General features: G+C 46.1%; 1 protein-coding gene across 3 annotated transcripts in view; it reads left to right on the top strand.

Annotated features, from left to right (window-relative positions):
- The window catches only part of ALS2CL (ALS2 C-terminal like), a 78478-nt gene that overhangs the window by 15466 nt on the left and 39134 nt on the right, over nt 1-23878 (top strand). For 2 of the 3 annotated variants that reach the window (XM_083579360.1, XM_083579359.1), the window contains exons 2-7: nt 15591-15699; nt 16063-16240; nt 17269-17334; nt 19824-19989; nt 20933-21058; nt 21854-21973. In XM_083579360.1, the coding sequence (XP_083435486.1) occupies nt 15594-15699; nt 16063-16240; nt 17269-17334; nt 19824-19989; nt 20933-21058; nt 21854-21973 (762 nt within the window). In that variant the 5' untranslated portion in view covers nt 15591-15593. Of the gene's footprint in view, nt 1-3333; nt 3467-15590; nt 15700-16062; nt 16241-17268; nt 17335-19823; nt 19990-20932; nt 21059-21853; nt 21974-23878 lie in introns of those variants that run through there. The other variant, XM_083579358.1, reaches the window with a different exon arrangement.

Below are 23878 nucleotides of genomic sequence, written 5' to 3'. Positions count from 1 at the left end.
AGCTGCTGGAGGTTCCTGAGCCCTAGAATAAATTGTGTGCATCATTTATCCCTCCTCCGTCTCCCACCTAAGCTCCGGTTCTGGCTGGCTGGTCCAGGAATGTTCTGTCCCAGGTCGCTCGGCTTGCTCCATCAAGCGAAGGAGGATCGGCTTGGCATCTCCTCGCCTACGAAGAGCAAAGAGCACCCGAGAATACAAAGAGGCTTTTGTTAGGACTCCTTTAGCGCTTCCCTGAAGCAGAGGGACTTCGTGGGATGCTTTTGCTGAGCTGCATTCTTGCCAGAGAGCAAACGCCTGGTGGCTGCAGCACGTGAAGAGACGGTTTTGCGTTCTTTGGCTAACTGGTTTGGCCTACAGTTTTACTAAAAAAAAAAAAAAAAATTATTAACAAATTCAACATAACAAATCAACAATACGAATCATCTTCATTGCTTTCCCCTTCCCATTTTTCCCCTCCCACCTCCCCAACATACCCTCTCCCCCCCCCCCCCCGGACTTCCTGCAGCCCCTCTTTCTGATTTCTTATCTCATATTGTTCTCTGCATATTGCAAAATTGTATATATCCTTATATTATCTATCCACCATATTAACCCAATAAATTTGGGTATGTTCGTTCAAAACCTGCCAAGGAGTCCAGTTCATTTTGTTGTCTTTTTAAATAGGCTGTAAAAAGTTCCCATTCTTCTTTAAAGTCACAGTTGTCTTTATCTCGCAATTTACGCGTCAGTTTCGCCAGTTCTGCATAGTTCGTTAATTTCTCTTGCCGCTGTTCTTTTGTCGGGGTTTTCTCGTTCTTCCATCCTTGTGCTATCGAGACTCTTGCCGCCGTCGTTGCTTGCATAAACAAATTCTTTATTTTTCTTGGCAGGTCTTGTCCAACAATCCCTAACAAAAATGCTTCTGGTTTTTTTTTTACAAATGTCATTTTAAACATTTGGCCTACACTTTTACAGAACACGGTTTGCCCTCAGGGGTGCTCTGGCAAAGCGGGTTTGTGGAGCTGGAATGGATTTGTGTGGGACCGTAATTGGCTTGCAAGAAATAAAAATCTGAGATCAAAGGAACTCCTAGTTCAACACTCTTTCCTTCAGCAGTTTCCCAGAAGTGAAAGTATTGCTGCCCCTAACTGTGGAGACAGAGAACAGCCATCCAGGCTTGTAGCTCTTGATCACGGGTAGGCAAACTAAGGTCCGATGGCCGGATCCAGCCCAATCGCCTTCTCAATCCGGCCCGCAGACGGTCCGGGAATCAGAGTGTTTTTACATGAGTAGAATGTGTCCTTTTATTTAAAATGCATCTCTGGGTGATTTGTGGGGCATAGGAATTCGTTCATCCCCCCCCCCCAAAAAATATAGTCCCCCCCCAAGGTCTGAGGGACAGTGGAATGGCCCCCAGCTGAAAAAGTTTGCTGACCCCTGCTCTTGATAGCCCACAAATTTGGCTACAGTGGTACCTTGGTTCTCAAACGCCTTGGTACTCAAACAACTTGGAACCCAAACACTGCAAACCAGGAAGTAAGTGTTCCGGTTTGCGAACTTTTTTCGGAAGCCGAACGTGCTCTGTTTTGAGTCTTACGCTGAGGTCTGTCTGCTTTTGCTATTTATTTTGCATTTCTGTTATTGCGGCTCTTTTGTTTTTTGTTTTTGTGACTGTGCGGAACCCAGTTCAGCTACTGGTGGACTGATTGCGTGACTGCAGTACATTGTTTATTGCTTTCATTTTATGGATCAGTGGTCCCGTTAGATATAAAATGCATGTTTGCAGTTTGAAAACCAAGGTACCACTGGATCCGTAAAATGAAAGCAATAAACAATGTACTGCAGGCACACAAACAATCAATTAGTAGCTGAACTGGGTTCCGCACAGTCACAAAAACAAAACAAAAAAGAGCCACAAAAACGCAAAATAAATAGCAAAAACAGACAAGACTTCAAAACAGAAGTGTGGCACTCAAATTGGAAGCGAAACACTCAAAACGGAGCATGTTCAGCTTCCGGAAAAAGTTCGCAAACCGGAACACTTACTTCCGTGTTTGCATTGTTTGGGTTCCAAGTTGTTTGAATACCAAGGCGTTGGAGAACCAAGGGACCACTGTACCAGTTTCTGAAAACTGCAGAAGGAGACTGTGCATTTATGCTGGGATTCTGTTTGTGTGCTTCCCTCTCTGGATCACTTTCTGAGAACAGGATGCCGGACTAGATGGGCCGTTGGCCCGAGTCTCTGGCCAGAATTGACAGAACTGCTCTTCTCTGTAAGTTTCAATTCGGGGGTTTTCGCATTGGCATTTTTTAAATGCCAACCTCTCTTTTTTCAAAGCTCCTTTGTTTGAGATGCACCCTTCTGTACATTCCTCAGCCGCCTTGGCTGGGCAGTTTAGCTACAGCCTAGATCATGGGTAGGCAAACTAAGGCCCGGGGGCCGGATCTAGCCCAATCGCCTTCACAATCCGGCCCGTGGATGGTCCAGGAATCAGCATGTTTTTACATGAGTACAATGTCCTTTTATTTAAAACGCCTCTCTGGGTTATTTGTGGGGCATAGGAATTCATTCATCATCATCCCCCCCCCCAAAAAAATACAGTCCGGCCCCCCACAAGGTCTGTGGGACAGTGGACCCAGCCCCCTGTGTTTTACAATTTAGAGTACAGTGGTACCTCAGGTTACATACGCTTCAGGTTACAGACTCCGCTAACCCAGAAATAGTGCTTCAGGTTAAGAAATTTGTTTCAGGATGAGAACAGAAATCGGGCTCCGGCGGCGCGGCGGCAGCAGGAGGTCCCATTAGGTAAAGTGGTGCTTCAGGTTAAGAACAGTTTCAGGTTAAGAATGGACCTCCAGAACGAATTAAGTTCTTAACCCGAGGTACCGCTGTATTCATTTAAACAACCTTAGAATATAAATGATCTCCCTTCTTCTCTTTCCATGGTTTGTTTTGCATAACATAAATCCCTGCATAATTTACATAAACGAAACTAAACTTCTTTACGCTGAAATTATCTTAATGCTGTCAATGTTTTCAAATATACACAACCCCACCCCCATATATTCAATAAACATGTTCCAATCTTCTTCTTTTTTTAAAAAAAAAAAGTTTGCTGACCCCTGGCCTTAATCTTGCTCCCAGGCTCCCGATCTTTTAAAACTAAATCCTTGCCCTTCGCCAGGCAGTAGGGCTTGTTTGTAAACAGGCGGGACGAAGGAGGAAACGAATTGTGCGGCTGGCTTGAAACCTCCTGCCTGGGATGGTTTTGTAATCGTACCTCTGGGCTGCGGCGGGTGTGTGTTGTGTGTGTGTGTCATCCAGGAAGCAGGATCTGCAGCTGAACAGAAAAGGAAATTTGGCACTGGGAGGCGGGCGGGAGTGGCATCGCAGGTTCTTAAACAGCCAGGCATGAAAAGCTGCCCAGAACTGCTCAAGGGTGCCGCCGGCAACGAACCACGCAAGCTATGTTGCTTTCAATATAAGGCAAGTTGTTTTTCCGTCTTCTTTTTTCGAATGGTAGAGTTGGGTCCCAGGGGATATCTAGTCCAACCCACTTTTGACCAGCTGGGATTTTTCAGTAGCAACTGAGACCCCTCACTGCCTCGGCCTGTGAAATCGGGCCATCTGTGAATTAGACTGCCCTCTGTTGTTCTCAAAGGCAAGGAGCCCGAGTTGGATTCAAGCCTGGCTTCTTCCGAAGTAACAGGACTGTAGAGCATGCGCAGACTGCTTTCTGATGAACAGGCAGCCTGCAGACTGCTTGAAATAGGAGCCACCTAGGATGTGGACGCAAAGGAGGCTGGTTTGCCCAGCTGGTTCCTTTTCTTAAAAACTTTTACAATGCCCTATTCAAATCAGAGGCGGTTTTCCTGTTATTTTTAAGAGTGGGATGATGCAGTCTAGGTTGACCGAATTGGCTTAAATGTGTATCCCAGTTTAACCAGTGCTTGCGAGGGGAAGAAGGATACTTACTTGGGAGTATACCTCCTCCAATTGGATTCAGGTGACTTGCTCCTGAGTAGACTCACAGAGAGGATTGTATTGTTAAAGGAGGAGTCTGGCTGTATGGCTATTCCAGAGGGAGCGATGCATTAAGAAGAAAGAGCTGGTTGTCGCTTGCTGCCTTCTTGTAAATGGGCATCTCGTTGGGTACCGCAATAACAGGATGCTGAAATAGAGGGGCCATTGACCTCATCCACCAAGACTGTGGCGCTGTGGTCTAAACCACTGAGCCTCTTGGGCTTGCCAATCAGAAGGTCAGCGGTTCAAATCCATGCAATGGGGTGAGCTCCCATTGCTCTGTCCCAGCTCCTGCCAACCTAGCAGTTCGAAAGCACACCAGTGCAAGTAGATAAATAGGTACCGCTCTGGCAGGAAGGTAAACGGCATTTCTGTGCGCTCTGGTTTCCGTCACGGTGTCCCGTTGCGCCAGAAGCAGTTTAGTCTTGCTGGCCACATGATCCAGAAAGCTGTCTGTGAACAAACGCCAGCTCCCTCGGCCTGAAAGAGAGATGAGTGCCACAACCCCATAGTTGCCTTTGGCTGGAATTAACCGTCTGTGGGTCCTTTACTTTTTTATTTTTACCACCAAGACCTTATTGATGTCCTTGGCAGGACATGAAGGCAACAGACTTCCTGGAATTCAGTGGAATTTGAACATGGGGATGGAACATACTCTCTCCTCTGTGAATTCTGCCTCATCCCCTTTTACAGCATTCCAGGCTAGTAGCTGTCACCAGCCGCACCTTGTGGCAGTGAGTTCCGCACGTTCTGCATTGTGCAGAGGAGTCCTTGACTTTTCTCTGCCCATCAGCTTTGTTGAGTTTCTAGGATTCTGGGAGAAAAGGACACGCTCTTCATCTATTGCTATTGGATTTTGTTATTTTTGAAGCATGTGATATTTCACCCTACCTTGTGCCTGGCATCTACACGGGGATAGGGGGTCGAAATTCAATTCCGTTTGCACCGTAACGTGAAACTACAGATGCCCTCCCTCTCCATTTTGCAGTGCAGCTCTTTGGCCAGGAAATGTGTGCCAAAATGGATATGTTATGGGAGAGTATGGTAAAATAATAAGCAGAAATGTATTGTACGAGGGGGAATTGCTAGCACAAATGTGTGTGCTTGGAAAATGCTGACGCGTTTAAAAATCTGCAAGCTGCTGCAGGAGTGTGGAACACTGAATTTAAGACTGGAAAAATGGGGGGGGGGGTTAAAGAAATGGAAATTGGCAGATTCCCCCCCCCAACCCTGTGGTTGCATCTACACCATACATTTCAAACTCCCCCCCCCCAAAAAAAAAGAATCATGGGTGCTGGGAATTATAGCTCTGTGGTGGTAAACTACAGTTCCCAAGATTATTGGGGGGGGTGTGAGAAATGTCCTTTGAATATATGGTATGTATGCAGCCTACATTTGCACCTGATGTGTGGTAAAGTAGTAGTAGTAGTAGTTATTTATTATTATTACAATTAATTTATTGACATCTAAAGCACCGTTTCAAGGCCATCTGGCGCTGTGGGTTAAACCACAGAGCCTAAGGCTTGCCGATAAGAAGGGTGGCAGTTCGAATCCCCACGACGGGGTGAGCTCCCGTTGCTCGGTCCCTGCTCCTGCCAACCTAGCAGTTCGAAAGCACGTCAGAGTGCAAGTAGATAAATAGGTACCGCTCCGGCAGGAAGGTAAACGGCGTTTCCGTGCGCTGCTCTGGTTCGCCAGAAGCGGCTTAGTCATGCTGGCCACATGACCTGCAAGCTGTACACCGGCTCCCTCGGCCAATAAAGCGAGATGAGCGCTGCAACCCCAGAGTCGGCCACGACTGGACCTAATGGTCAGGGGTCCCTTTACCTTTATCTTTACCTTTACACGTGGGATAATGCAGAGTTGGTGAAGCAAGGACGTGTATTTGCAGCGTGGGAATTTGGTTGTATGTCTGGGTTTCTGCCTGTGAGACCTACAAATCCTAAAGCAAGATATGTGCCGAAAATCTCACAAGCTGGCCTTGACAACCTTTTGCAAGGATCCCTTGTGTGTGCCACCCTACACCCTGGTTTTGATGCGCCTTACACCTTACACCCTGGTTTTGATGCGTCTTTTGCGCCTTGCTCACTGGAGCACCAAATGGATTTTCCCCATTTCCTCTGAGGCATTGTGGATAGCGGCATTCAAGGAACTGAGCAGTGTGGCATTGCATCAGGAAGGTTCCGGTTTTGAGATGATTCAGTTGGATGGGTTTTCCTCTGATGTGGGGTCGCCAATATCTGAAGTCAGAAAGATTGACAGATTTGAGAACTGGGCCAAAACAAACACGATGAATTTTAACAGGGAGAAATGTAAAGTATTGCACTTGGGCAAAAAAAATGAGAGGCACAAATACAAGATGGGTGACACCTGGCTTGAGAGCAGTACATGTGAAAAGGATCTAGGAGTCTTGGTTGACCACAAACTTGACATGAGCCAACAGTGTGACGCGGCAGCTAAAAAAGCCAATGCAATTTTGGGCTGCATCAATAGGAGTATAGCATCTAGATCAAGGGAAGTAATAGTGCCACTGTATTCTGCTCTGGTCAGACCTCACCTGGAGTACTGTGTCCAGTTCTGGGCACCACAGCTCAAGAAGGACATTGACAAACTGGAACGTGTCCAGAGGAGGCAACCAAAATGGTCAAAGGCCTGGAAACGATGCCTTATGAGGAACGGCTAAGGGAGCTGGGCATGTTTAGCCTGGAGAAGAGGAGGTTAAGGGGTGATATGATAGCCATGTTCAAATATATAAAAGGATGTCACATAGAGGAGGGAGAAAGGTTGTTTTCTGCTGCTCCAGAGAAGCGGACGCGGAGCAATGGATCCAAACTACAAGAAAGAAGATTCCACCTAAACATTAGGAAGAACTTCCTGACAGTAAGAGCTGTTTGACAGTGGAATTTGCTGCCAAGGAGTGTGGTGGAGTCTCCTTCTTTGGAGGTCTTTAAGCAGAGGCTTGACAACCATATGTCAGGAGTGCTCTGATGGTGTTTCCTGCTTGGCAGGGGGTTGGACTCGATGGCCCTTGTGGTCTCTTCCAACTCTATGATTCTATGAAAGCAATTCCTGACAGGTCGGGTGGAACCGTTGTTGTGTGTTTTTCCTTGGAATAATAATAATTTATTATTTATACCTCACCCATCTGGCTGGGTTTCCCCAGCAACTCTGGGCGGCTCCCAACAGAATAATAAAAACACAATTAGAACACCAAACATTAAAAACTTCCCTAAACAGGGCTACCTTCAGATGTCTTCTAAAAGTCAGATAGTGGTTTATTTCCTTGACATCTGATGGGAGGGCGTTCCACAGGGCGGGCGCCACCACCGAGAAGGCCCTCTGCCTGGTTCCCTGTAGCTTTGCTTCTCGCAATGAGGGAACCGCCAGAAGGCCCTCGGCGCTGGACCTCAGTGTCCGGGCAGAACGATGGGGGTGGAGACGCTCCTTCAGGTCTACTGGGCCGAGGCCGTTTAGGGCCTTAAAGGTCAGCACCAACACTTTGAATTGTGCTCGGAAATGTACTGGGAGCCAGTGTAGGTCCTTCAAGACCAGTGTTATGTGGTTTCGGCGGCCGCTCACAGTCACCAGTCTAGCTGCCGCATTCTGGATTAGTTGCAGTTTCCGGGTCACCTTCAAAGGCGGCCCCACGTAGAGCACATTGCAGTAGTCTCTCAGTCAATTGAAGGCGACGTTCCTCTGGACTGCACTTTCTGAGAATCACAAATAGGAAGTGTGCTGCTGTGACGTTTGGGTTCAGCTGGTGGGCACCGACGCTTTCTGTTCAGAAAAGAGCAGCCCAAACGATCACAGGGATGAAGCGGTTTCCTCTATGAAAAAAGTTGCAGCTTTTTTGGGGGGGCGGATTGGAGTCAGAGGGGATGTACTGGAAGTTTATAGAATTATGCATGGCACAAAGAAAGCGGATACAGTGGTACCTCGGGTTAAGTACTTAATTCGTTCCGGAGGTCCGTTCTTAACCTGAAACTGTTCTTAACCTGAAGCACCACTTTAGCTAATGGGGCCTCCCGCTGCTGCCGTGCCGCCGGAGCACGATTTCTGTTCTCATCCTGAAGCAAAGTACTTAACCTGAAGCACTATTTCTGGGTTAGCGGAGTCTGTAACCTGAAGCATATGTAACCTGAAGCATATGTAACCCGAGGTACCACTGTATAGGGGAACGCTTTTCTCCCTCTCATAACACTAGGACTTGTGGACAGTGAAGCTGAGCGTTGGAAGATTCAGCACAGAGAACTGAAAGTCGTTCTTAATGCAGTGCAGTCAAACTATGGAACTCCTTGCCACTGGAAACAGTGATGGCCTGGATGGCTTTAAAAGAGGTTTAGACAAATTAATGGAGGAGGAAAAGGCTATCGATCGCTTCTATTGTGCCACCCAGGTTGGAGGCAGTAATGTTTCTGCTGGAAACCTGTGGCACGACTGAAACTCTCTGTGTTTTGCATTTCGTTCCCTACGATGTGAATCGTGCCGGAGCGGCGAAACTCCCATTCAGAACCGGGAGACAGCGGGGCGCCCTCCTTGGGCTTGAACTCTGATGTTTTCCTGGCAGCGGAAAGGGGCAGTTTTTGTCTGTGCTGAAACTTGCTTTTTCTTCCCTTTTACCTCTTTCGTTTCTTTCCTTGGGCTTGAATGGAAGCTTTCCTACCGCGGTCGGCTAGGCCAAGGAATCCAGCCTTAACTCTTGCATCGTAAACAGATGCCAGGAGAGTTAGTCATGGGGAGGGACTGGCGTCCCTGGAAGGCTGGACCAGGTGGGAGGCTTAAGCCGGAAGCCTGGGAGAAAGGCTTGCTCATTTGCCAGATATTCAAGGATTCACTTTGGGGTTATAAGTGGGGACTAGCCTATACTTGTAGGTGGAGGGGTGTGTGTGTGTGTGTGTGTGTGTGTGTGTGTGTGTGTGTGTGTGTGGAAAACTCCCAGAGGAGTGTACCAAGTCAGACTGCATGGGGATGGAAGAACGACTTCTAAATGGTTATATAAAACTTCCTGCAAGTGGAAAAATAATATCTGGGATCCTATTTAAAGTTTGAAGATTGCAAGCCATATGATAGGAGTTTGTGAAGGCTTCTACAGGTGAAACTCGAAAAATTAGAATATCGTGGGAAAGTTCATTTATTTCAGCAACTCTAGGATTCTGTCTCAGGGCAGTTCGCAGCATAAAAATACAAGACAAAAACGAGAGCTGGAAGGAACCCTGAAAGTCATCTAGTCCATGGGCAGGCAAGCTAAGGACCAGGGGCCAGATCCAACCCAATCTCCTTTTGAATCCGGCCCACAGACGGTGCGGGAATCAGCTTGTTTTTACATATGTAGAATGTGTCCTTTTATCTAAAATGCGTCTCTGGGTTATTTGTAGGGCATAGGAATTCGTTTGTTTGTTTTTTTCTTTCAAAATAGAGTCCAGCCCCCCACAAGGTCTGAGGGACAGTGGACCGGCCCCCTGCTGCAAAAGTTTGCTGACCCCATTCTAGTCCAACCCATGGCAATGCAAGAACCGCAGCTAAACACACAAACAAAGACACGGCTACACCCCTGTCTGCTCCATTCACCAGCCCCCTATCTTTTCCCCTACATTAACCCACTTTGCAACCTGCCTTTCCCCCCTTTCCTTCCCCCTGCCTGACTTCATGCAAATCCTGGATTCTGAAGATGCACTACAAATGCTCTAATGGGTGTTGCGTGACGACAGCCTTACATTTCTATGCATATAGGAAGATATCACCCGGAGCTGTCTGGAGTGGTGTTCAAGGCTAGTTCTCATTCAAGAGGTCCCCAGGGGCAGATCTGTCTTCTGCCATGAAGTTGCTTTTCGGCCTTAGGCTGTGAGGTTGTGGCTTCCCCCAGCCTTGTGCCTGCCTCTGGAGATGGAGGAAGAAGGCCCATCTACCTTGCAGGGTTGTTGTAAAGGTTGCAATTTGAAGGTCAGTGGTATTGGCTCCAGATTCCCAAGCGATACCCATTTGGTTCCATCACTAGTAACGTTTTAAAGCAGGCCTTGAAAACCCATTTATTGCAAGCTGCTTTTAGTTGAGATGCAGAGGTGAATTTCTTGAGGGTCCCCCCCCAAAAAAACCCCCCAATGTTAAAGAAATAAAGATCTGGACCATAGATGGGTCTCACCAACTCCAGCGACATGGTTAACGTCTGGCATGTTTCCTGATTCTAGCCAACAGCTGCTACAAGAGCCAACTTAATATTCCTTCCTGTTATGGGTCTAGTATAGAATAAGAAAAATGTTCTGGTTTTTGGGTGTGTAAATGGGGTCAGGGGGGAATCTTGCTGGCAAAACGTCAGGGGAAACACGGATGGATGGCAATGCAATGGAAAAAAGCAGCGAAAACAGCTCCCAAAGTAAAAGTAAAAAGGGTAATATTGGGGGTTGGTCTCCCCTAAAAAGCTCAACATTTTGCGGGTGTCAGGAATTTTACTTTACGAAATATGGCAATTGACAATCATTCCCTAGAAACTTGACTCACCAGGTCCCCCGTCCCCCCCCCAAAAAAATTGTCACATACTGGACTGGGGGTGACTTTCTGCTGTCAAGTCTGAACAGTGACTGTTGAAATAGTCAACTTGTTTTGACCTGGTGGCCTCCAGATTTTGGGCCCCCACTCCCCCCAGCCAGCATGCTCAATGGTCAGGGCTAATGGGATTTGTGGTCCAGCACAGTCGAGAGGCTGCCAGATCCCTTACATTAAGAGATTTTTCAGGGCCCTTTCTCCAACAGCCATGGCAGGCAAACTTCCTTCCTTCGTGCTAAGTTCACTGCCCAGAATATTCGCTCCTCCAGCTCCACCATCCCAAGGTCTCATTCTTCCTAAAAAGACTTTGTTCTTTCTCCCTTTCTGTCCTGTAGATGCGGATCATCCTTCCATCATTTCCCTTTCTTTTTTCTTTTAGCTTTTCAGGCATCGTACCTGAATTCGCTTTCTCACCTCTTCCCTCCCAGTTCCGTTTTCCTTTTGTGCTGCATCTATTGGATGGCTAGCCTGCCGACAGGGACTGTCAGTGACCCTGTTTAGCTCCCAGACAGCATGACCCAACAGTTGGGGATAATGAGAGTTGTATTCCAGCAACATCTGACTGGGACCGGCTAGCGGAAGGCTGAAAGAATGGAACAAGTGAATGAATGAAATGACAGCCGCTGTGAAAGTTCCCCATTTTGCGAAAGGCCGGTGTACGCATTGAGCTGCTTCTTATGAATGGGCTTGATGCACATTTTTTCCTGTTGCATCACACCTGGCTTTGTTTGGTTTCCTGTGTTTAAAACTCAAACCAGGCTTGAATGAGGTTGAATACCTGTTGAGTTTTTTGTTTTATCTTTCCTGGAAGAGAAGTCTCTTGTGCCTTAACAATGGGAGATGCTTTTTTTTTTCCCCAGCAGGAAAAGGGAGAGGGGAAAATAGCCAACCTAGCATCACCAACCTGGTGCCCCTCTGGTCGTTCAAGGCCACCAGCATAAGCAAATGTCTGTCTCATTTAAGACTATATTCTTTATTCTTTATTCTCAAGAATGATGGAACTCACAAGTGGATGAGACTTTTCTTTTTCTATATCTTGGTTATTTTTAAAGGGAATCTTTGTTATGAGTCTTTTGAGTGCTTTACTGACTGAAAACTTTATAACGGAAGTATGCAATAGATATTAAGGGACGCAGGTGGCGCTGTGGGTTAAACCACAGAGCCTAGGACTTGCCGATCAGAAGGTCGGCGGTTCGAATCCGCGCGACGGGGTGAGCTCCCGTTGCTCGGTTCCTGCTCCTGCCAACATAGCAGTTCGAAAGCACGTCAAACTGCAAGTGGATAAATAGGTACCGCTCTGGCTGGAAGGTAAACAGCGTTTCTGTTCGCCAGAAGCGGCTTAGTCCTTAGTACGCCAGCTCCCTCGGCCAATAAAGCGAGATGAGCGCCACAACCCCAGAGTCGGCCACGACTGGACCTAATGGTCAGGGGTCCCTTTACCTTTTACAATAGATATTATAGGCAAAATGAGAAATAAAAATAAACAGTTATTCATTCTTTAACTCAGGGGCCAGCAAACTTTTTCAGCAAGGGGCCGGTCCACTGTCCCTCAGACCTTGTGGGGGGCCAGACTATATTTTGAAAAAAATAATAAAGAAATTCCTATGCCCCACAAATAACCCAGAGATGCATTTTTTAAAAAAGGACACATTCTAATCATGTAAAAACACGCTGATTCCCAGACCGTCCGCAGGCCAGATTTAGAAGGCAATTGGGCCGGATCCGGCCCCCAGGCCTTAGTTTGCCTACCCATGCTTTAACTTAATACTTGCTTTGTACATCCATTTGTAATTAAATTTGTCAAGACCTCTGATCTTCCCCTTGCATTCTCGATTTAAATTCCTTAAACACACGCTTAAACTTTGCTTTCTCCATATTATTTGAGTTACTATAAATTTTCTTTTGTACCATTATCCTATTAATACACCGCAGCTCAATCAAGACCTGCCAACGGATTGATCTTTTGACAGTGTTCTTTTTACATGAACTCTACAAATACCCCACTCTTTGGAGAATTTTTCAACAACAAAAAATGGTTATGAGTCAATATTTCATTATCCCTTCTGCTTTGTACATTTGTCCTTCCAGGTGGTGGGGCTTTCTGTTTTAAAAGATCGAATCTTTGTTTTCTGTTTCTTTTTGTAACGTTTCCACGCTTCTTCTGTTAACAAGTCAACAAGACCAAAAAAGAAGGGAAGAAAAAAAAGCAGCAGATATCAGCAGATCTGTTGGACTGACTTGCATTCCAGAAATAGGAGGAGTTAGGGAACATAAGTGATTTCCACTCCTGTTTCTGTTTCTGTTGCAATTCTCCTACACCCTTTCGTTGCAGGGCAGGTAAAACTGCAGCTGTTATTGTTTAGTCGTTTAGTCATGTCGACTCTTCATGACCCCCTGGACCAGAGCACGCCAGGCACTCCTGTCTTCCACTGCCTCCCGCAGTTTGGTCAAACTCATGCTGGTAGCTTTGAGAATACTATCCAACCATCTCGTCCTCTGTCGTCCCCTTCTCCTTGTGCCCTCCATCTTTCCCAACATCAGGGTCTTTTCCAGGGAGTCTTCTCTTCTCATGAGGTGGCCAAAGTCTTGGAGCCTCAGCTTCAGGATCTGTCCTTCCAGTGAGCATTCAGGGCTTCAGAATGGATAATTTTGATCTTCTTGCAGTCCATGGGACTCTCAAGAGTCTCCTCCAGCACCATAATTCAAAAACATCCATTCTTCGGCGATCAGCCTTCTTTATGGTCCAGCTCTCACTTCCATATCACTACTGGGAAAACCATAGCTTTAACTATTCGGACCTTTGTTGGCAAGGTGATGTCTTGCTTTTTAAGATGCTGTCTAGGTTTGTCATCGCCTTTCTCCCAAGGAGCAGGTGTCTTTTAATTTCGTGACTGCTGTCACCATCTGCAGTGATCATGGAGCCCAAGAAAGTAAAATCTCTCACTGCCTCCATTTCTTTCCCTTCTATTTGCCAGGAGGTGATGGGACCAGTGGCCATGATCTTCGTTTTTTTGATGTTGAGCTTCAGACCATATTTTGCGCTCTCCTCTTTCACCCTCATTAAAAGGTTCTTTAATTCCTCCTCACTTTCTGCCATCAAGGTTGTGTCATCTGCATATCTGAGGTTGCTGATATTTCTTCCGGCGATCTTAATTCCGGCTAGGGATTCATCCAGCCCAGCCTTTCGCATGATGAATTCTGCATATAAGTTAAATAAGCAGGGAGACAATATACAGCCTTGCCGTACTCCTTTCCCAATTTTGAACCAATCGGTTGTTCCAGTTCTAACTGTAGCTTCTTGTCCCACATAGAGATTTCTCAGGAGACAGATGAGGTGATCAGGCACTCCCATTTCTTTAAGAACTTGCCATAGTTTGCTGTGGTCGACACAGTCAAAGGCTTTTGCACACAGAAACTGCAGCTGCTGAGGACTAATTTGGGAACCCACTAAGTAGAAGCAAGCAGGGAGGGGGGAAATCATGACATTGTAGTTCATTTCCTTTACTGGTACCCTAAATATGCAAAAATATCTCTCCTCCCATCCTGTTAGATTTGCCTTCGCTCACCCCAAAGGCCTTCCCGATATCCTTTTGGTGGGAAACCGTGGGGGAGAATGAAAGTTAATTTATCAGCTGACCATCATAGCTGCGGCTTCCTGTTTCCCACATTAATCATACCACTTCTGGAGAAAAAGCTTTCTAAAAATGGCACTGAATCAGCGGTATTTCTTTAGCTGGGTTTTGCAATAGGCTTCCCCAGTAGCCAGTAGGCTTCCCCAGTAGCCTTCTCCCCTACAGATTTTGTCAAGCTATGACTGCCATCAGCTGTCAGTAAGCACGGTCAAAGGGTCAACATTACCCAGAGGTAACCAAATTGGGGGAGCTAGGCTTATAACACTGAAATAGCAAAATATTCATTTCTGAAAAAGTGTTGCCAGTCCTTATTGTTGTTCTTTTTTAAAAAGGGGGTTTAGGTTGTATGCTTGGGCTCCTTCTAATCCCTGTATCCAGCAAGTGTTAAAATCTAAGCAGGGATAGAAATCCCTGGAATAGCCAGGTTAGCTTCCTGGTGAGGCAATGGGCTATTAAGGTAACAAAGGAAGTGGCTCTGTGCCAGATGGAAAATGTGAAGGTCCCGCTTCCTCAACTCGTTGGGCAGTTATCTTTCCACGAGGGCCGACATTGATGCCGAAATCCATCATCACCTGAGCCAGGCATAGGCAAACTTGGCCCGCCAGATGTTTTGGGACTACAGTTCCCATCATCCGTGACCACTGGTCCTGTTAGCTAGGGATCATGGGAGTTGTAGTCCCAAAGCATCTGGAGGGCCAAGTTTGCCTATGCCTGGCCTGAGCTCTGCGACTGCATCTTTCTCCCGATTGAAGTGCAGAGTGTTTGAGACATTCGCAGGGAAACCAAAATGCTTGTTTACATAGCTATTGTACTACCAACCTTACTGTGTGCTTGTGAAACGTGGACCACTTATAAACGCCGTCTCCAACTCCTCGAAAGATTCCATCAACCGTGTCTCTGAAAAATGGAGGTTTCTGCAACGCGCAATGAGGATTTGTGAAAGTTACACAACGTTAACTTAAGTGTCCAATGCAGATTATGTTGAGTTCTTTTATTGCTCCGAACCCTGCTGGAATCTGGTATACCGTGGTACCTCGGGTTACATACGCTTCAGGTTACAGACTCCGCTAACCCAGAAATAGTACCTCGGGTTAAGAACTTTGCTTCAGGACGAGAACAGAAATTGTGCTCCGGCGGCAGCTGGAGACCCCATTAGCTAAAGTGGTGCTTCAGGTTAAGAACAGTTTCAGGTTAAGAATGGACCTCCAGAACGAATTAAGTACTTAACCTGAGGTACCACTGTATATGCCAATAAAGATTTGCAAATTTGATTTGTTCAACGTGGTTCAGGCTACTTGGGTTGGGATTGGGGCTTCATAAACAGCAAGCTGGGTAGCTGGTTTTTCTTTTCATTTTGCAGCTCCGGTCTAATTTGGAGTCTTTTGTGTTCTCTCCTATTTCCTGATCCCTGGCAGGACATGAGCATCACAGACACCGCTGCCTCACTGCTTAGGACAGAGGATTCCTTCTCTGCCTGCCTTGCTCGGATCAACAGCGTCGTCCTCCAGCCCCTCCTGCAGTCAGGTGAGCACAGAGGGCGAACGTGGCGTGGGCATCGTGGCCTTGAGATTTCACACTCTGTGCCAGGGGCGAAGGAAGGCTCTCCGGCACCCGGTGCGGTGTGTCAAGGGGCGGGGCAAACCACCCAGCAGCGCATGCACAGCGCCACTATGTATGTCGCATGTGTGTGCACTGCTATGTATGCTGTACGGACAGCAGGGTATTGCAGCTGTGGTGCATAGGAATTCGTTCATTCCCCCCCTTCAAAATATAGTCCGGCCCCCCACAAGGTCTGAAGGACAGTGGACCGGCCCCCTGCTGGAAAAGTTTGCTGACCCCTGATTTAACGTTTGCTCCTTGCCCTACCTTACCCGCTTGCCGCCGAAGGGTCTTTTGAGAACGCGAAGCTTTTGGACGAGCTGAACGACCGCTTCCAAGTCATCTGGGACCTGACGGAGGAGAGCTACAGAACTCTGAAGCAAACCTTCGGCGTGTCAGAATCCGTCAGCATCCAAGACCTGTACCTGGCCCAGAAAGCCGACTTGTTCCTTGACGCTTACATCCAGTGAGTACAACCGCAAACCCGTGGAGGCAGCGTGGCATAGTGGTCAGAGCAGAGCTTTCCAAACTTTTCCTGTTGGCGACACACTTTTTAGACGTATATCGATTTGCAACGCAGGAATTCAGTTTGGCTAGCAAACCGGCTGGCTGCCCGCTCTCTTTCCAGCCCCGGGAGGAACACAAGGGGCGTTTGCACGACTGCACACGCAGCCGACACACTAACGTGTTGTGACACAGAGTTTGGAAAGTTCTGGGTTAAGAGTGTCGGACTAGGACCTGTGAGACCAGGGCGGATTTAGGTTTGATGAGGCCCTTAGCTACTGAAGGTAATAGGGCACTTTATATATCCAGCTGTCCTTTGTCAACAACAAACTCGCTGGTTTTTGTGTTGAATATATGCTATATGGTAATTTATGGACCTAGCAGGTATCTAAAGCCATTTGCACATAACAAAATACATATTTTATCAAAATAACTTTTGTTATTGCCAAATGCCCATGTGTTTGCATTATTAAGTTTGCTATGAATAAAAATCATTTTAAATAAGAGCTTAATAATTATTTCACTACAGTGGTACCTAAAGTTAAGAACTTAATTTGTTCCGGAGGTCCGTTCTTAACCTGAAACTGTTCTTAACCTGAAGCACCACTTTAGCTAATGGGGCCTCTCGCTGCTGCTGCCGCACGATTTCTGTTCTCATCCTGAAGCAAAGTTCTTAACCCGAGGTACTATTTCTGGGTTAGTGGAGTCTGTAACCTGAAGCGTATGTAACCCGAGCTACCACTGTATTAATATACTTCTTCTTCATTGTATTTCACTATTAATATACTTCTTCGTTGCATTTCAGTTCAGCAATTACTTTGATAAAATACATGTTTTGTTATGTGCAAATGGCTTTAGATACCTGTTCGCTTGCCCTGACCTTCCCATCAAAATTTGGTAAAAGAGCGTTGCAAAACGTCTGCAAAGTTCCTTCAGTCCCGGGGAGCTCAGACACGCAGCCTAATGCTTGTCCCGATTTATTTTAAACAGGTACTTCTCCACTTTCGCCAGTTGTGTCGTGACCCAAGTCTTTGACCATGCTGCCAGGAATAAAAGGTGATTGCGGCTTGTAGTGTGCTTGAAGAGCCTGCAGGATCAGGCCAATGGCCCATCTGGTCCAGCATCCTGTTCTCACAGTGGTTAACCAGATGCCCATTATGGGAAACACACCAATAGGATCTGAGCGCAAAGAGTTTGAGGCCATCACTGTGGCAGGGAGTTCCATAGTTGAACTCTGCACTGCACGAAGAAGTAATTTCTTTTTATCTGTCCTGAATATTCCAACATTCAGCCTGATCGGATGTCCACAAGTTCTAGGGTAATGAAAGAGGGAGAAAGACCTTTCTCTTTCCACTTTAAATGACTTTAAAAGAGAATTAGTCAATTCTAACTCTAATTAGGGAAGCTTTTAATGCTTGATGCATTACTGTATTTTAATATTTTGTTGGAAGCCACTCAGAGTGGCTGGAGAAGCACAGCCAGATGGGCGGGGTATAAGTAATATATTATTATTATTATTATTATTATTATTATTATTATTAGAGAAGTCTAATGATGGTTACTAGCCAGGATTGCCGTTCTCTGCCTCTGCAGTTGGAGGCAGTGGTGATGATGATGATGATGATGATAAATTTATTATTTATGTCCTGCCAATCTGGTTGGACTTCCCCAGCCACTCTGGGCAGCTCCCAACAGAATATTAAAAACATGATAAAACATCAAACATTAAAAAAAAATCCCTAAACAGGGCTGCCTTCAAATGTCTTCTAAAAGTCAGATAGTTGTTTATTTCCTTGACATCTGATGGGAGGGTGTTCCACAGGGCAGGCGCCACTACCGAGAAGGCCCTCTGCCTGGTTCCCTGTAACTTGGCTTCTCGCAGGGAGGGAACCGCCAGAAGGCCCTCGGAGCTGGACCTCAGTGTCCAGGCTGAACGATGGGGGTGGAGATGCTCCTTCAGATATACTGGACTGAGGCCGATTAGGGCTGGAAAGGTCAGCACCAACACTTTGAATTGTGTTCAGAAACGTACTGGGAGCCAATGCAGATCTCTCAGGACCGGAGTTATGTGGTCTCGGCGGCCGCCCCCAGTCACCAGTCTAGCTGCCGCATTCTAGATTAGTTGTAGTTTCCGGGTCACCTTCAAAGGTAGCCCCACGTAGACCGCATTGCAGTATTCCAGGCGGGAGATAATCAGAGCATGCACCACTCTGGCCAGATAGTCTGTAGGCAGGGAGGGTCTCAGCCTGCGTACCAGATGGAGCTGGTAGACATTCTGTGTGAAGGAGCCTTAGGATTCCCCTGTCAGATGCAAACACAGAACTTGCTGTAATAGAATCCACACCGAGGCATGACTTGTGGTCGCATTAATTCGTCCTCTGGCCTCCCGCTTGTGGGAATGTTCAGGGATGCAGGAGAAGATATATTGTTTGATTATAGCCTTTCCAACTTGTGTAAACAAGTTCACAATTTAGCAGAGTAACATTCCCCTTTTTAAACTCACAGCGGATAACTGTTCTTGTTGTTGTTGTTTAGTCGTTTAGTTGTGTCCGACTCTTCGTGACCCCCTGGACCAGAGCACGCCAGGCCCTCCTGTCTTCCACTGCCTCCCACAGTTTGGTCAAACTCATGCTAGTAGCTTCGAGAACACTGTCCAACCATCTCGTCCTCTGTCGTCCCCTTCTCCTTGTGCCCTCCATGTTTCCCAACATCAGGGTCTTTTCCAGGGAGTCTTCTCTTCTCCTGAGGTGGCCAAAGTCTTGGAGCTTCAGCTTCAGGATCTGTCCTTCCAGTGAGCACTCAGGGCTGATTTCCTTCAGAATGGAGAGGTTTGATCTTCTTGCAGTCCATGGGACTCTCAAGAGTCTTCTCCAGCACCATAATTCAAAACCATCCATTCTTCGGCGATCGGCCTTCTTTATGGTCCAGCTCTCACTTCCATACATCGCTACTGGGAAAACTATAGCTTTAACTATACGGGCCTTTGTTGGCAAGGTGATGTCTCTGCTTTTTAAGGTGTTGTCTAGGTTTGTCATCGCTTTTCTACAAAGAAGCAGGCGTCTTATTCCCTCATAAAAGATAAGACACGACACGGTCTTCTCATACATCAGGTTTACTCATACATCATTCTGTTCACAATTGGATCCCAGAAGGCAGATTTGGCTTAGAAAAGTAACATACACCTGGAAACTATCTCTTAAGGAGACAGTCCCTTTGTCCTCTCTTGGCTGGAGGCCAAGAGAGCATCTTTGGCTAAGCAGATGTTGCTTCTTCGATGTATGTAGTCAAAGAGAGAGAGATGGCTGCCCTGCCCTGTGCTTTTGTCGTTACCTGCACAGGTGAGGCCACGCCCACCTCTAGTCACATGCAGAGGAAGTCTGTCCCAGCCCAGAAGGAAACAGGAAGTTTACCTGCTGGCTGGACAAACCTTCCTCCCCATGCGTAAACATGTCCACTCTAGCAATGTTGTACTTGACTGCTCTTGTGTTTCACATCCCACACCGCTCACAGCTTGTTTCTGTCTTGCCAATTCTGAATCGTTGCAGCGATTTCTGGAAGAGCCACAAGCCATCGCTGCAGCAGTTCCTCGCCGACTTCTCCCCGGGGACGTCCATCGCTGTCGCTCTCCACACTGTGTTGCACAAGCCCTTCTGGGAGCACCTCCAGAAGTACAGCCTGGTCTTCTCCCAACTCAAGGAAGCTCCTGGCCAGGTAGAGGATTCCTGTACGCCTTCCGCTAGGCAGCGTGGCATAGTGGTTAGAGCGTTGGGACCTAGGATTCAGGGGACCTGGTTTAGCATGCCCAACTTGGCCCTGAAGCTCACTGGGTGAGCTTGGCTCGGTCACCACCTCTCAGCCTTACCCATCTCGCAGGGTCAGCGTTGCGGTTTGGGGGCTTAATTGAGGAGGAGGAGAGCCACGTCGCATCACCTTGAGCTCCTTGGAGGAAATTCAATAATAAATAAATAGAGGATATATAAAAATAATTAAAAATAAGCTGTTAGACTTGTCTGTGCAGATTATTTTATTTTATTTTATTTTGGTAACGTAACCCGAGGTACCACTGTATTTGTAAATAAAGTGCCAAATGCTTTACATAATGTACATTTTTTTTTTGGACAGAAACCAGAAGTTAAAAACGATGTGGCCTAAGAAAAATCATAATATGAATAATACAAGGAGTTAGAAATAGCAGTAAAAAACTAAATTGTATTTAGCTTATGCATCCGGGGTAGGCTTGCCAAAACAGAAAAGGTTTCAGCGGGTGCTGGGAAATAGTATAGCGAAGGTACCTGCCTAATGTCAATGGGCAGAGAGTACCACAGGGTAAAAGATTGATTCCTTGTAAGTGTGGAATGGACATTATGTGTTCAGATAGTTTGCAATTTTATGCATGGAGCTAAAAGTAGAGGATTGGTGGTAGGATGTCTGCTAACAATTTTCAGCATCCTTCCTGAGCTAGATTCCCAAGGATTTTTGTGCGGTAGGAGTTATTTGCTACTATGCAAACAAAATGACAATAATATAATAAAATATAATAAATAAATAACATCCACTTTTCCGGTGGCGTCAATCTGCCTTTTTAGTGATTGGGGGGAAAATAGGAAAGATTTCTGAAGAGCTATGTTGTTGTTGTTTTATCACCACCTTACAGAACCTGGTTAAAGAAGTGAGCGAAGCTGCTGAAGGGTTTGCAAAGCTTCACTTGTTCATTTGCCAAGCTTTGGATGAAGCCAACCTCACCCGGAACCTCTGGAAGTCCCTGGGCCACAAGTTCACGGTGCGTCACAGAGGGGAAAACGGTTGGGAGAGGTCTAAGGGGCTCCCCTACACAAAACATTTCAAAGTTTCAACGGCTCAAAAACTTTTTTTTCAATTCATTATATATCATTTCCCAGAATTCCTTTACTATTTAACATGTCCGCCACTAGTCCTGCACTTTTGACATCTGACGGGAGTGTCAGGAGCTTGTCCTACACTTGAGTAGGACCCGACTGGCATGTTCTCTCCCTCCTGGTCAATCGTTCAGGAGCTTCAAAAGCTTTCTTCTGCCCAAACATCACAGCGACCGACGCTAACAGACATCGGCACACTTAGGGATCTGCAGAGTGTTCACAGCTTTCGCAACAGACCTCAGCAACTCAGCATTTTGGCTAATCTACTTTATTTACATATAAACACACACGGAGCACTGCAACATGGCTCCCTCTCTCTCTAGCATCAGACAGCAAAGAGAAAAAGAACAAAGGACAATAGTCCCACTTCACGGAACACAGTAACACAAACATCCTTTCTCCATCACTTCCCACTTTGTGGAGTCAAAACATACACCGTCATGTGATAGACAACAATCCCATGACTGCAATCACGGAGCAGGAATTCTAACAGGGAGGGCGTTCCACAACGCGGGCGCCACTACCAAGAAGGCCCTCTGCCTGGTTCCCTGAAATTTCTCACAATGAGGGAACCGCCAGAAGGCCCTTGGAGCTGGACCTCTGTGTCTGGGCTGGACGATGGGGGTGGAGACGCTCCTTCAGGTATACTGTGCAATGATGAAATAACTCTGTTATTCCAGGATGTTCTTTGCGTTCCTGAGAGGAGGCTGCTGGAAGACAGCCGGAATCTTGCCCTCTATCCCAGCACAGGAAGATCTGACCGGGTTCTGCTCTTCAACGACATCCTTGTGCTGATTCAAGTAAGGAGTCCAGGTGCACTTTGACCTGTGCCAAACATTGCTGCCGTGTGGAGCGTTCCCCATTCAGGATTCCCATTACCTTCTCCTCCCTCTGTTTTTCCATTCCCTCCCAGTCAGATATCTGAAGCCGCTGATCGTCGCCAGTGTTTTGGTGCCCTCCTTCTCCTTAACGTTGCTTTTGCTAAAGCTTTTTTGCCCTCCTACAAACCTGAGTGAGATTCTTCCTGTGCTCACATGGTGCTGTTTCCTCTATGTAAGGATTCGCACCCACAACTTGAACATTGGAAATGGAGGGAATGATGGCCCTAACCCAGGCATGAGGAATCTTTGGGCCTCCAGATGTTCCTCAACTACAGCTCCCATCATCCCTGGCTATTGACCATGTTTGTTGGTGCTGATGGGAGTTATAGTTCAGCAACTTCTTTTTTTTGAAAAAAATTTATTGGTTTTTTCACAAATATTTAAGCACACAAACAAATAAACAAACACATAAACAAATAAACAAACATAAATCATAGCCTTTTTGAGCCTTAATCTAATTAACATTGTTAAGTGACTTCCTCGTATCCCCATGGTTGGGTTTCAGTGGATATCATTTTAACAGTTTTCCAATTCAGTATTCTTATAAAATTTACTTAATCGCTTAACATCTTTCTTTCTAACCAGTTCAGTATTCAACATATTGAATCATCACGTATTGCATATTTAAATCCTAAGCCTATCCGGTATTTGCAAGTCCCCCCCCCCCCAATTAATTTAACTTAACATATTTAACTAAATAGTCGTTGAATTTCGTCCATTCTTCCTGATACTCCTCCTCCTTCTGGTCATGGACTCTTCCAGTCAGGTTGGCTAGCTCCAAGAATTCCATCATTCTTCCACTGTTGATACTTCCTGCGTTTTATAGTTCAGCAACTTCTACAGGGCCAACGATTCCGCATCCTTCACCTGGTCAATGGGATTCTTATTTTGCATTCAGTGCGTTCTGGTGTACTGTTTTCAAGGCATCTAGGTGGAATTCCAATTTCTCATAGAATTGGAAGATCATCTGCTCCAACACTCTGCAATGCAGGAATCTCAGCTTAAAAGGATCCCTGATAGATAGTCATCCATCTTCTGCTTAGAAACCTCCAAGGAACCTCTCAAGGGAGTCCGTTCCACCAATTGTGAGGTAATATTGAGTATCCAGCTGAGCTCCTGGAACAAATCGCCCGTGGTTCAACACACAACACCAGCTTTTCCTCGCGTTATTATTATTTATTAAATTTATAAAGCGCCCTTGACGTTGCTGAGGGCGTGTTGAAGAACTGATGCTTTTAATAATAATAATAATTAATAACAATAATAATAATAAATTTTATTTATATCCCGCCCTCCCCAGCCGAAGCCGGGCTCAGGGCGGCTAACAACAATAAAATAGTGCAACATTCTAAAAACATTTCATTATAAAAATTAATTAAAATCCAATTGATGGCAACCATTAAACTTAAGTTCTGTAAAGATTGCCAAAGGAGGGAGTCAGGCTGCGCCCTGACCAAAGGCCAATTGACAATATCATCAAGTTTATTACACAATTTCCAACCTAACAGAAAAAGACAAACAAATCAAATCACGAAGAATAGGGGTGGGTGAGTTGAGAGGAACCAAGGCTATGTTTCTGTTTCATTTCTTTCTCTTCTTACTTCCATTATTTCAAAACAAACTAAAAACGTCCATTTTGTAAAAAGCAACTTTTCCAATCATGAATTTTTAATATATTTTAAGGTTTAACTTGTCACTCCTTTGCTTACACAACTTCCCCCCTCTGTTTTATTTTTTTAAAAAACCACATTTAGACCTGAGCACCTCTGTGATCAAATCTCTTTGGCCCTTTGCCTCGCTGAGACCAATGCTGTGCTTGCTCTT

The sequence above is a fragment of the Podarcis filfolensis genome (genome assembly GCF_964270895.1).
Source record: "Podarcis filfolensis genome assembly, chromosome: 12".
Lineage (NCBI taxonomy): Eukaryota > Metazoa > Chordata > Lepidosauria > Squamata > Lacertidae > Podarcis > Podarcis filfolensis.
The sequence above is the reverse complement of the archived record's forward strand: the minus strand, read 5'-3'. Positions and strand labels throughout refer to the sequence as shown.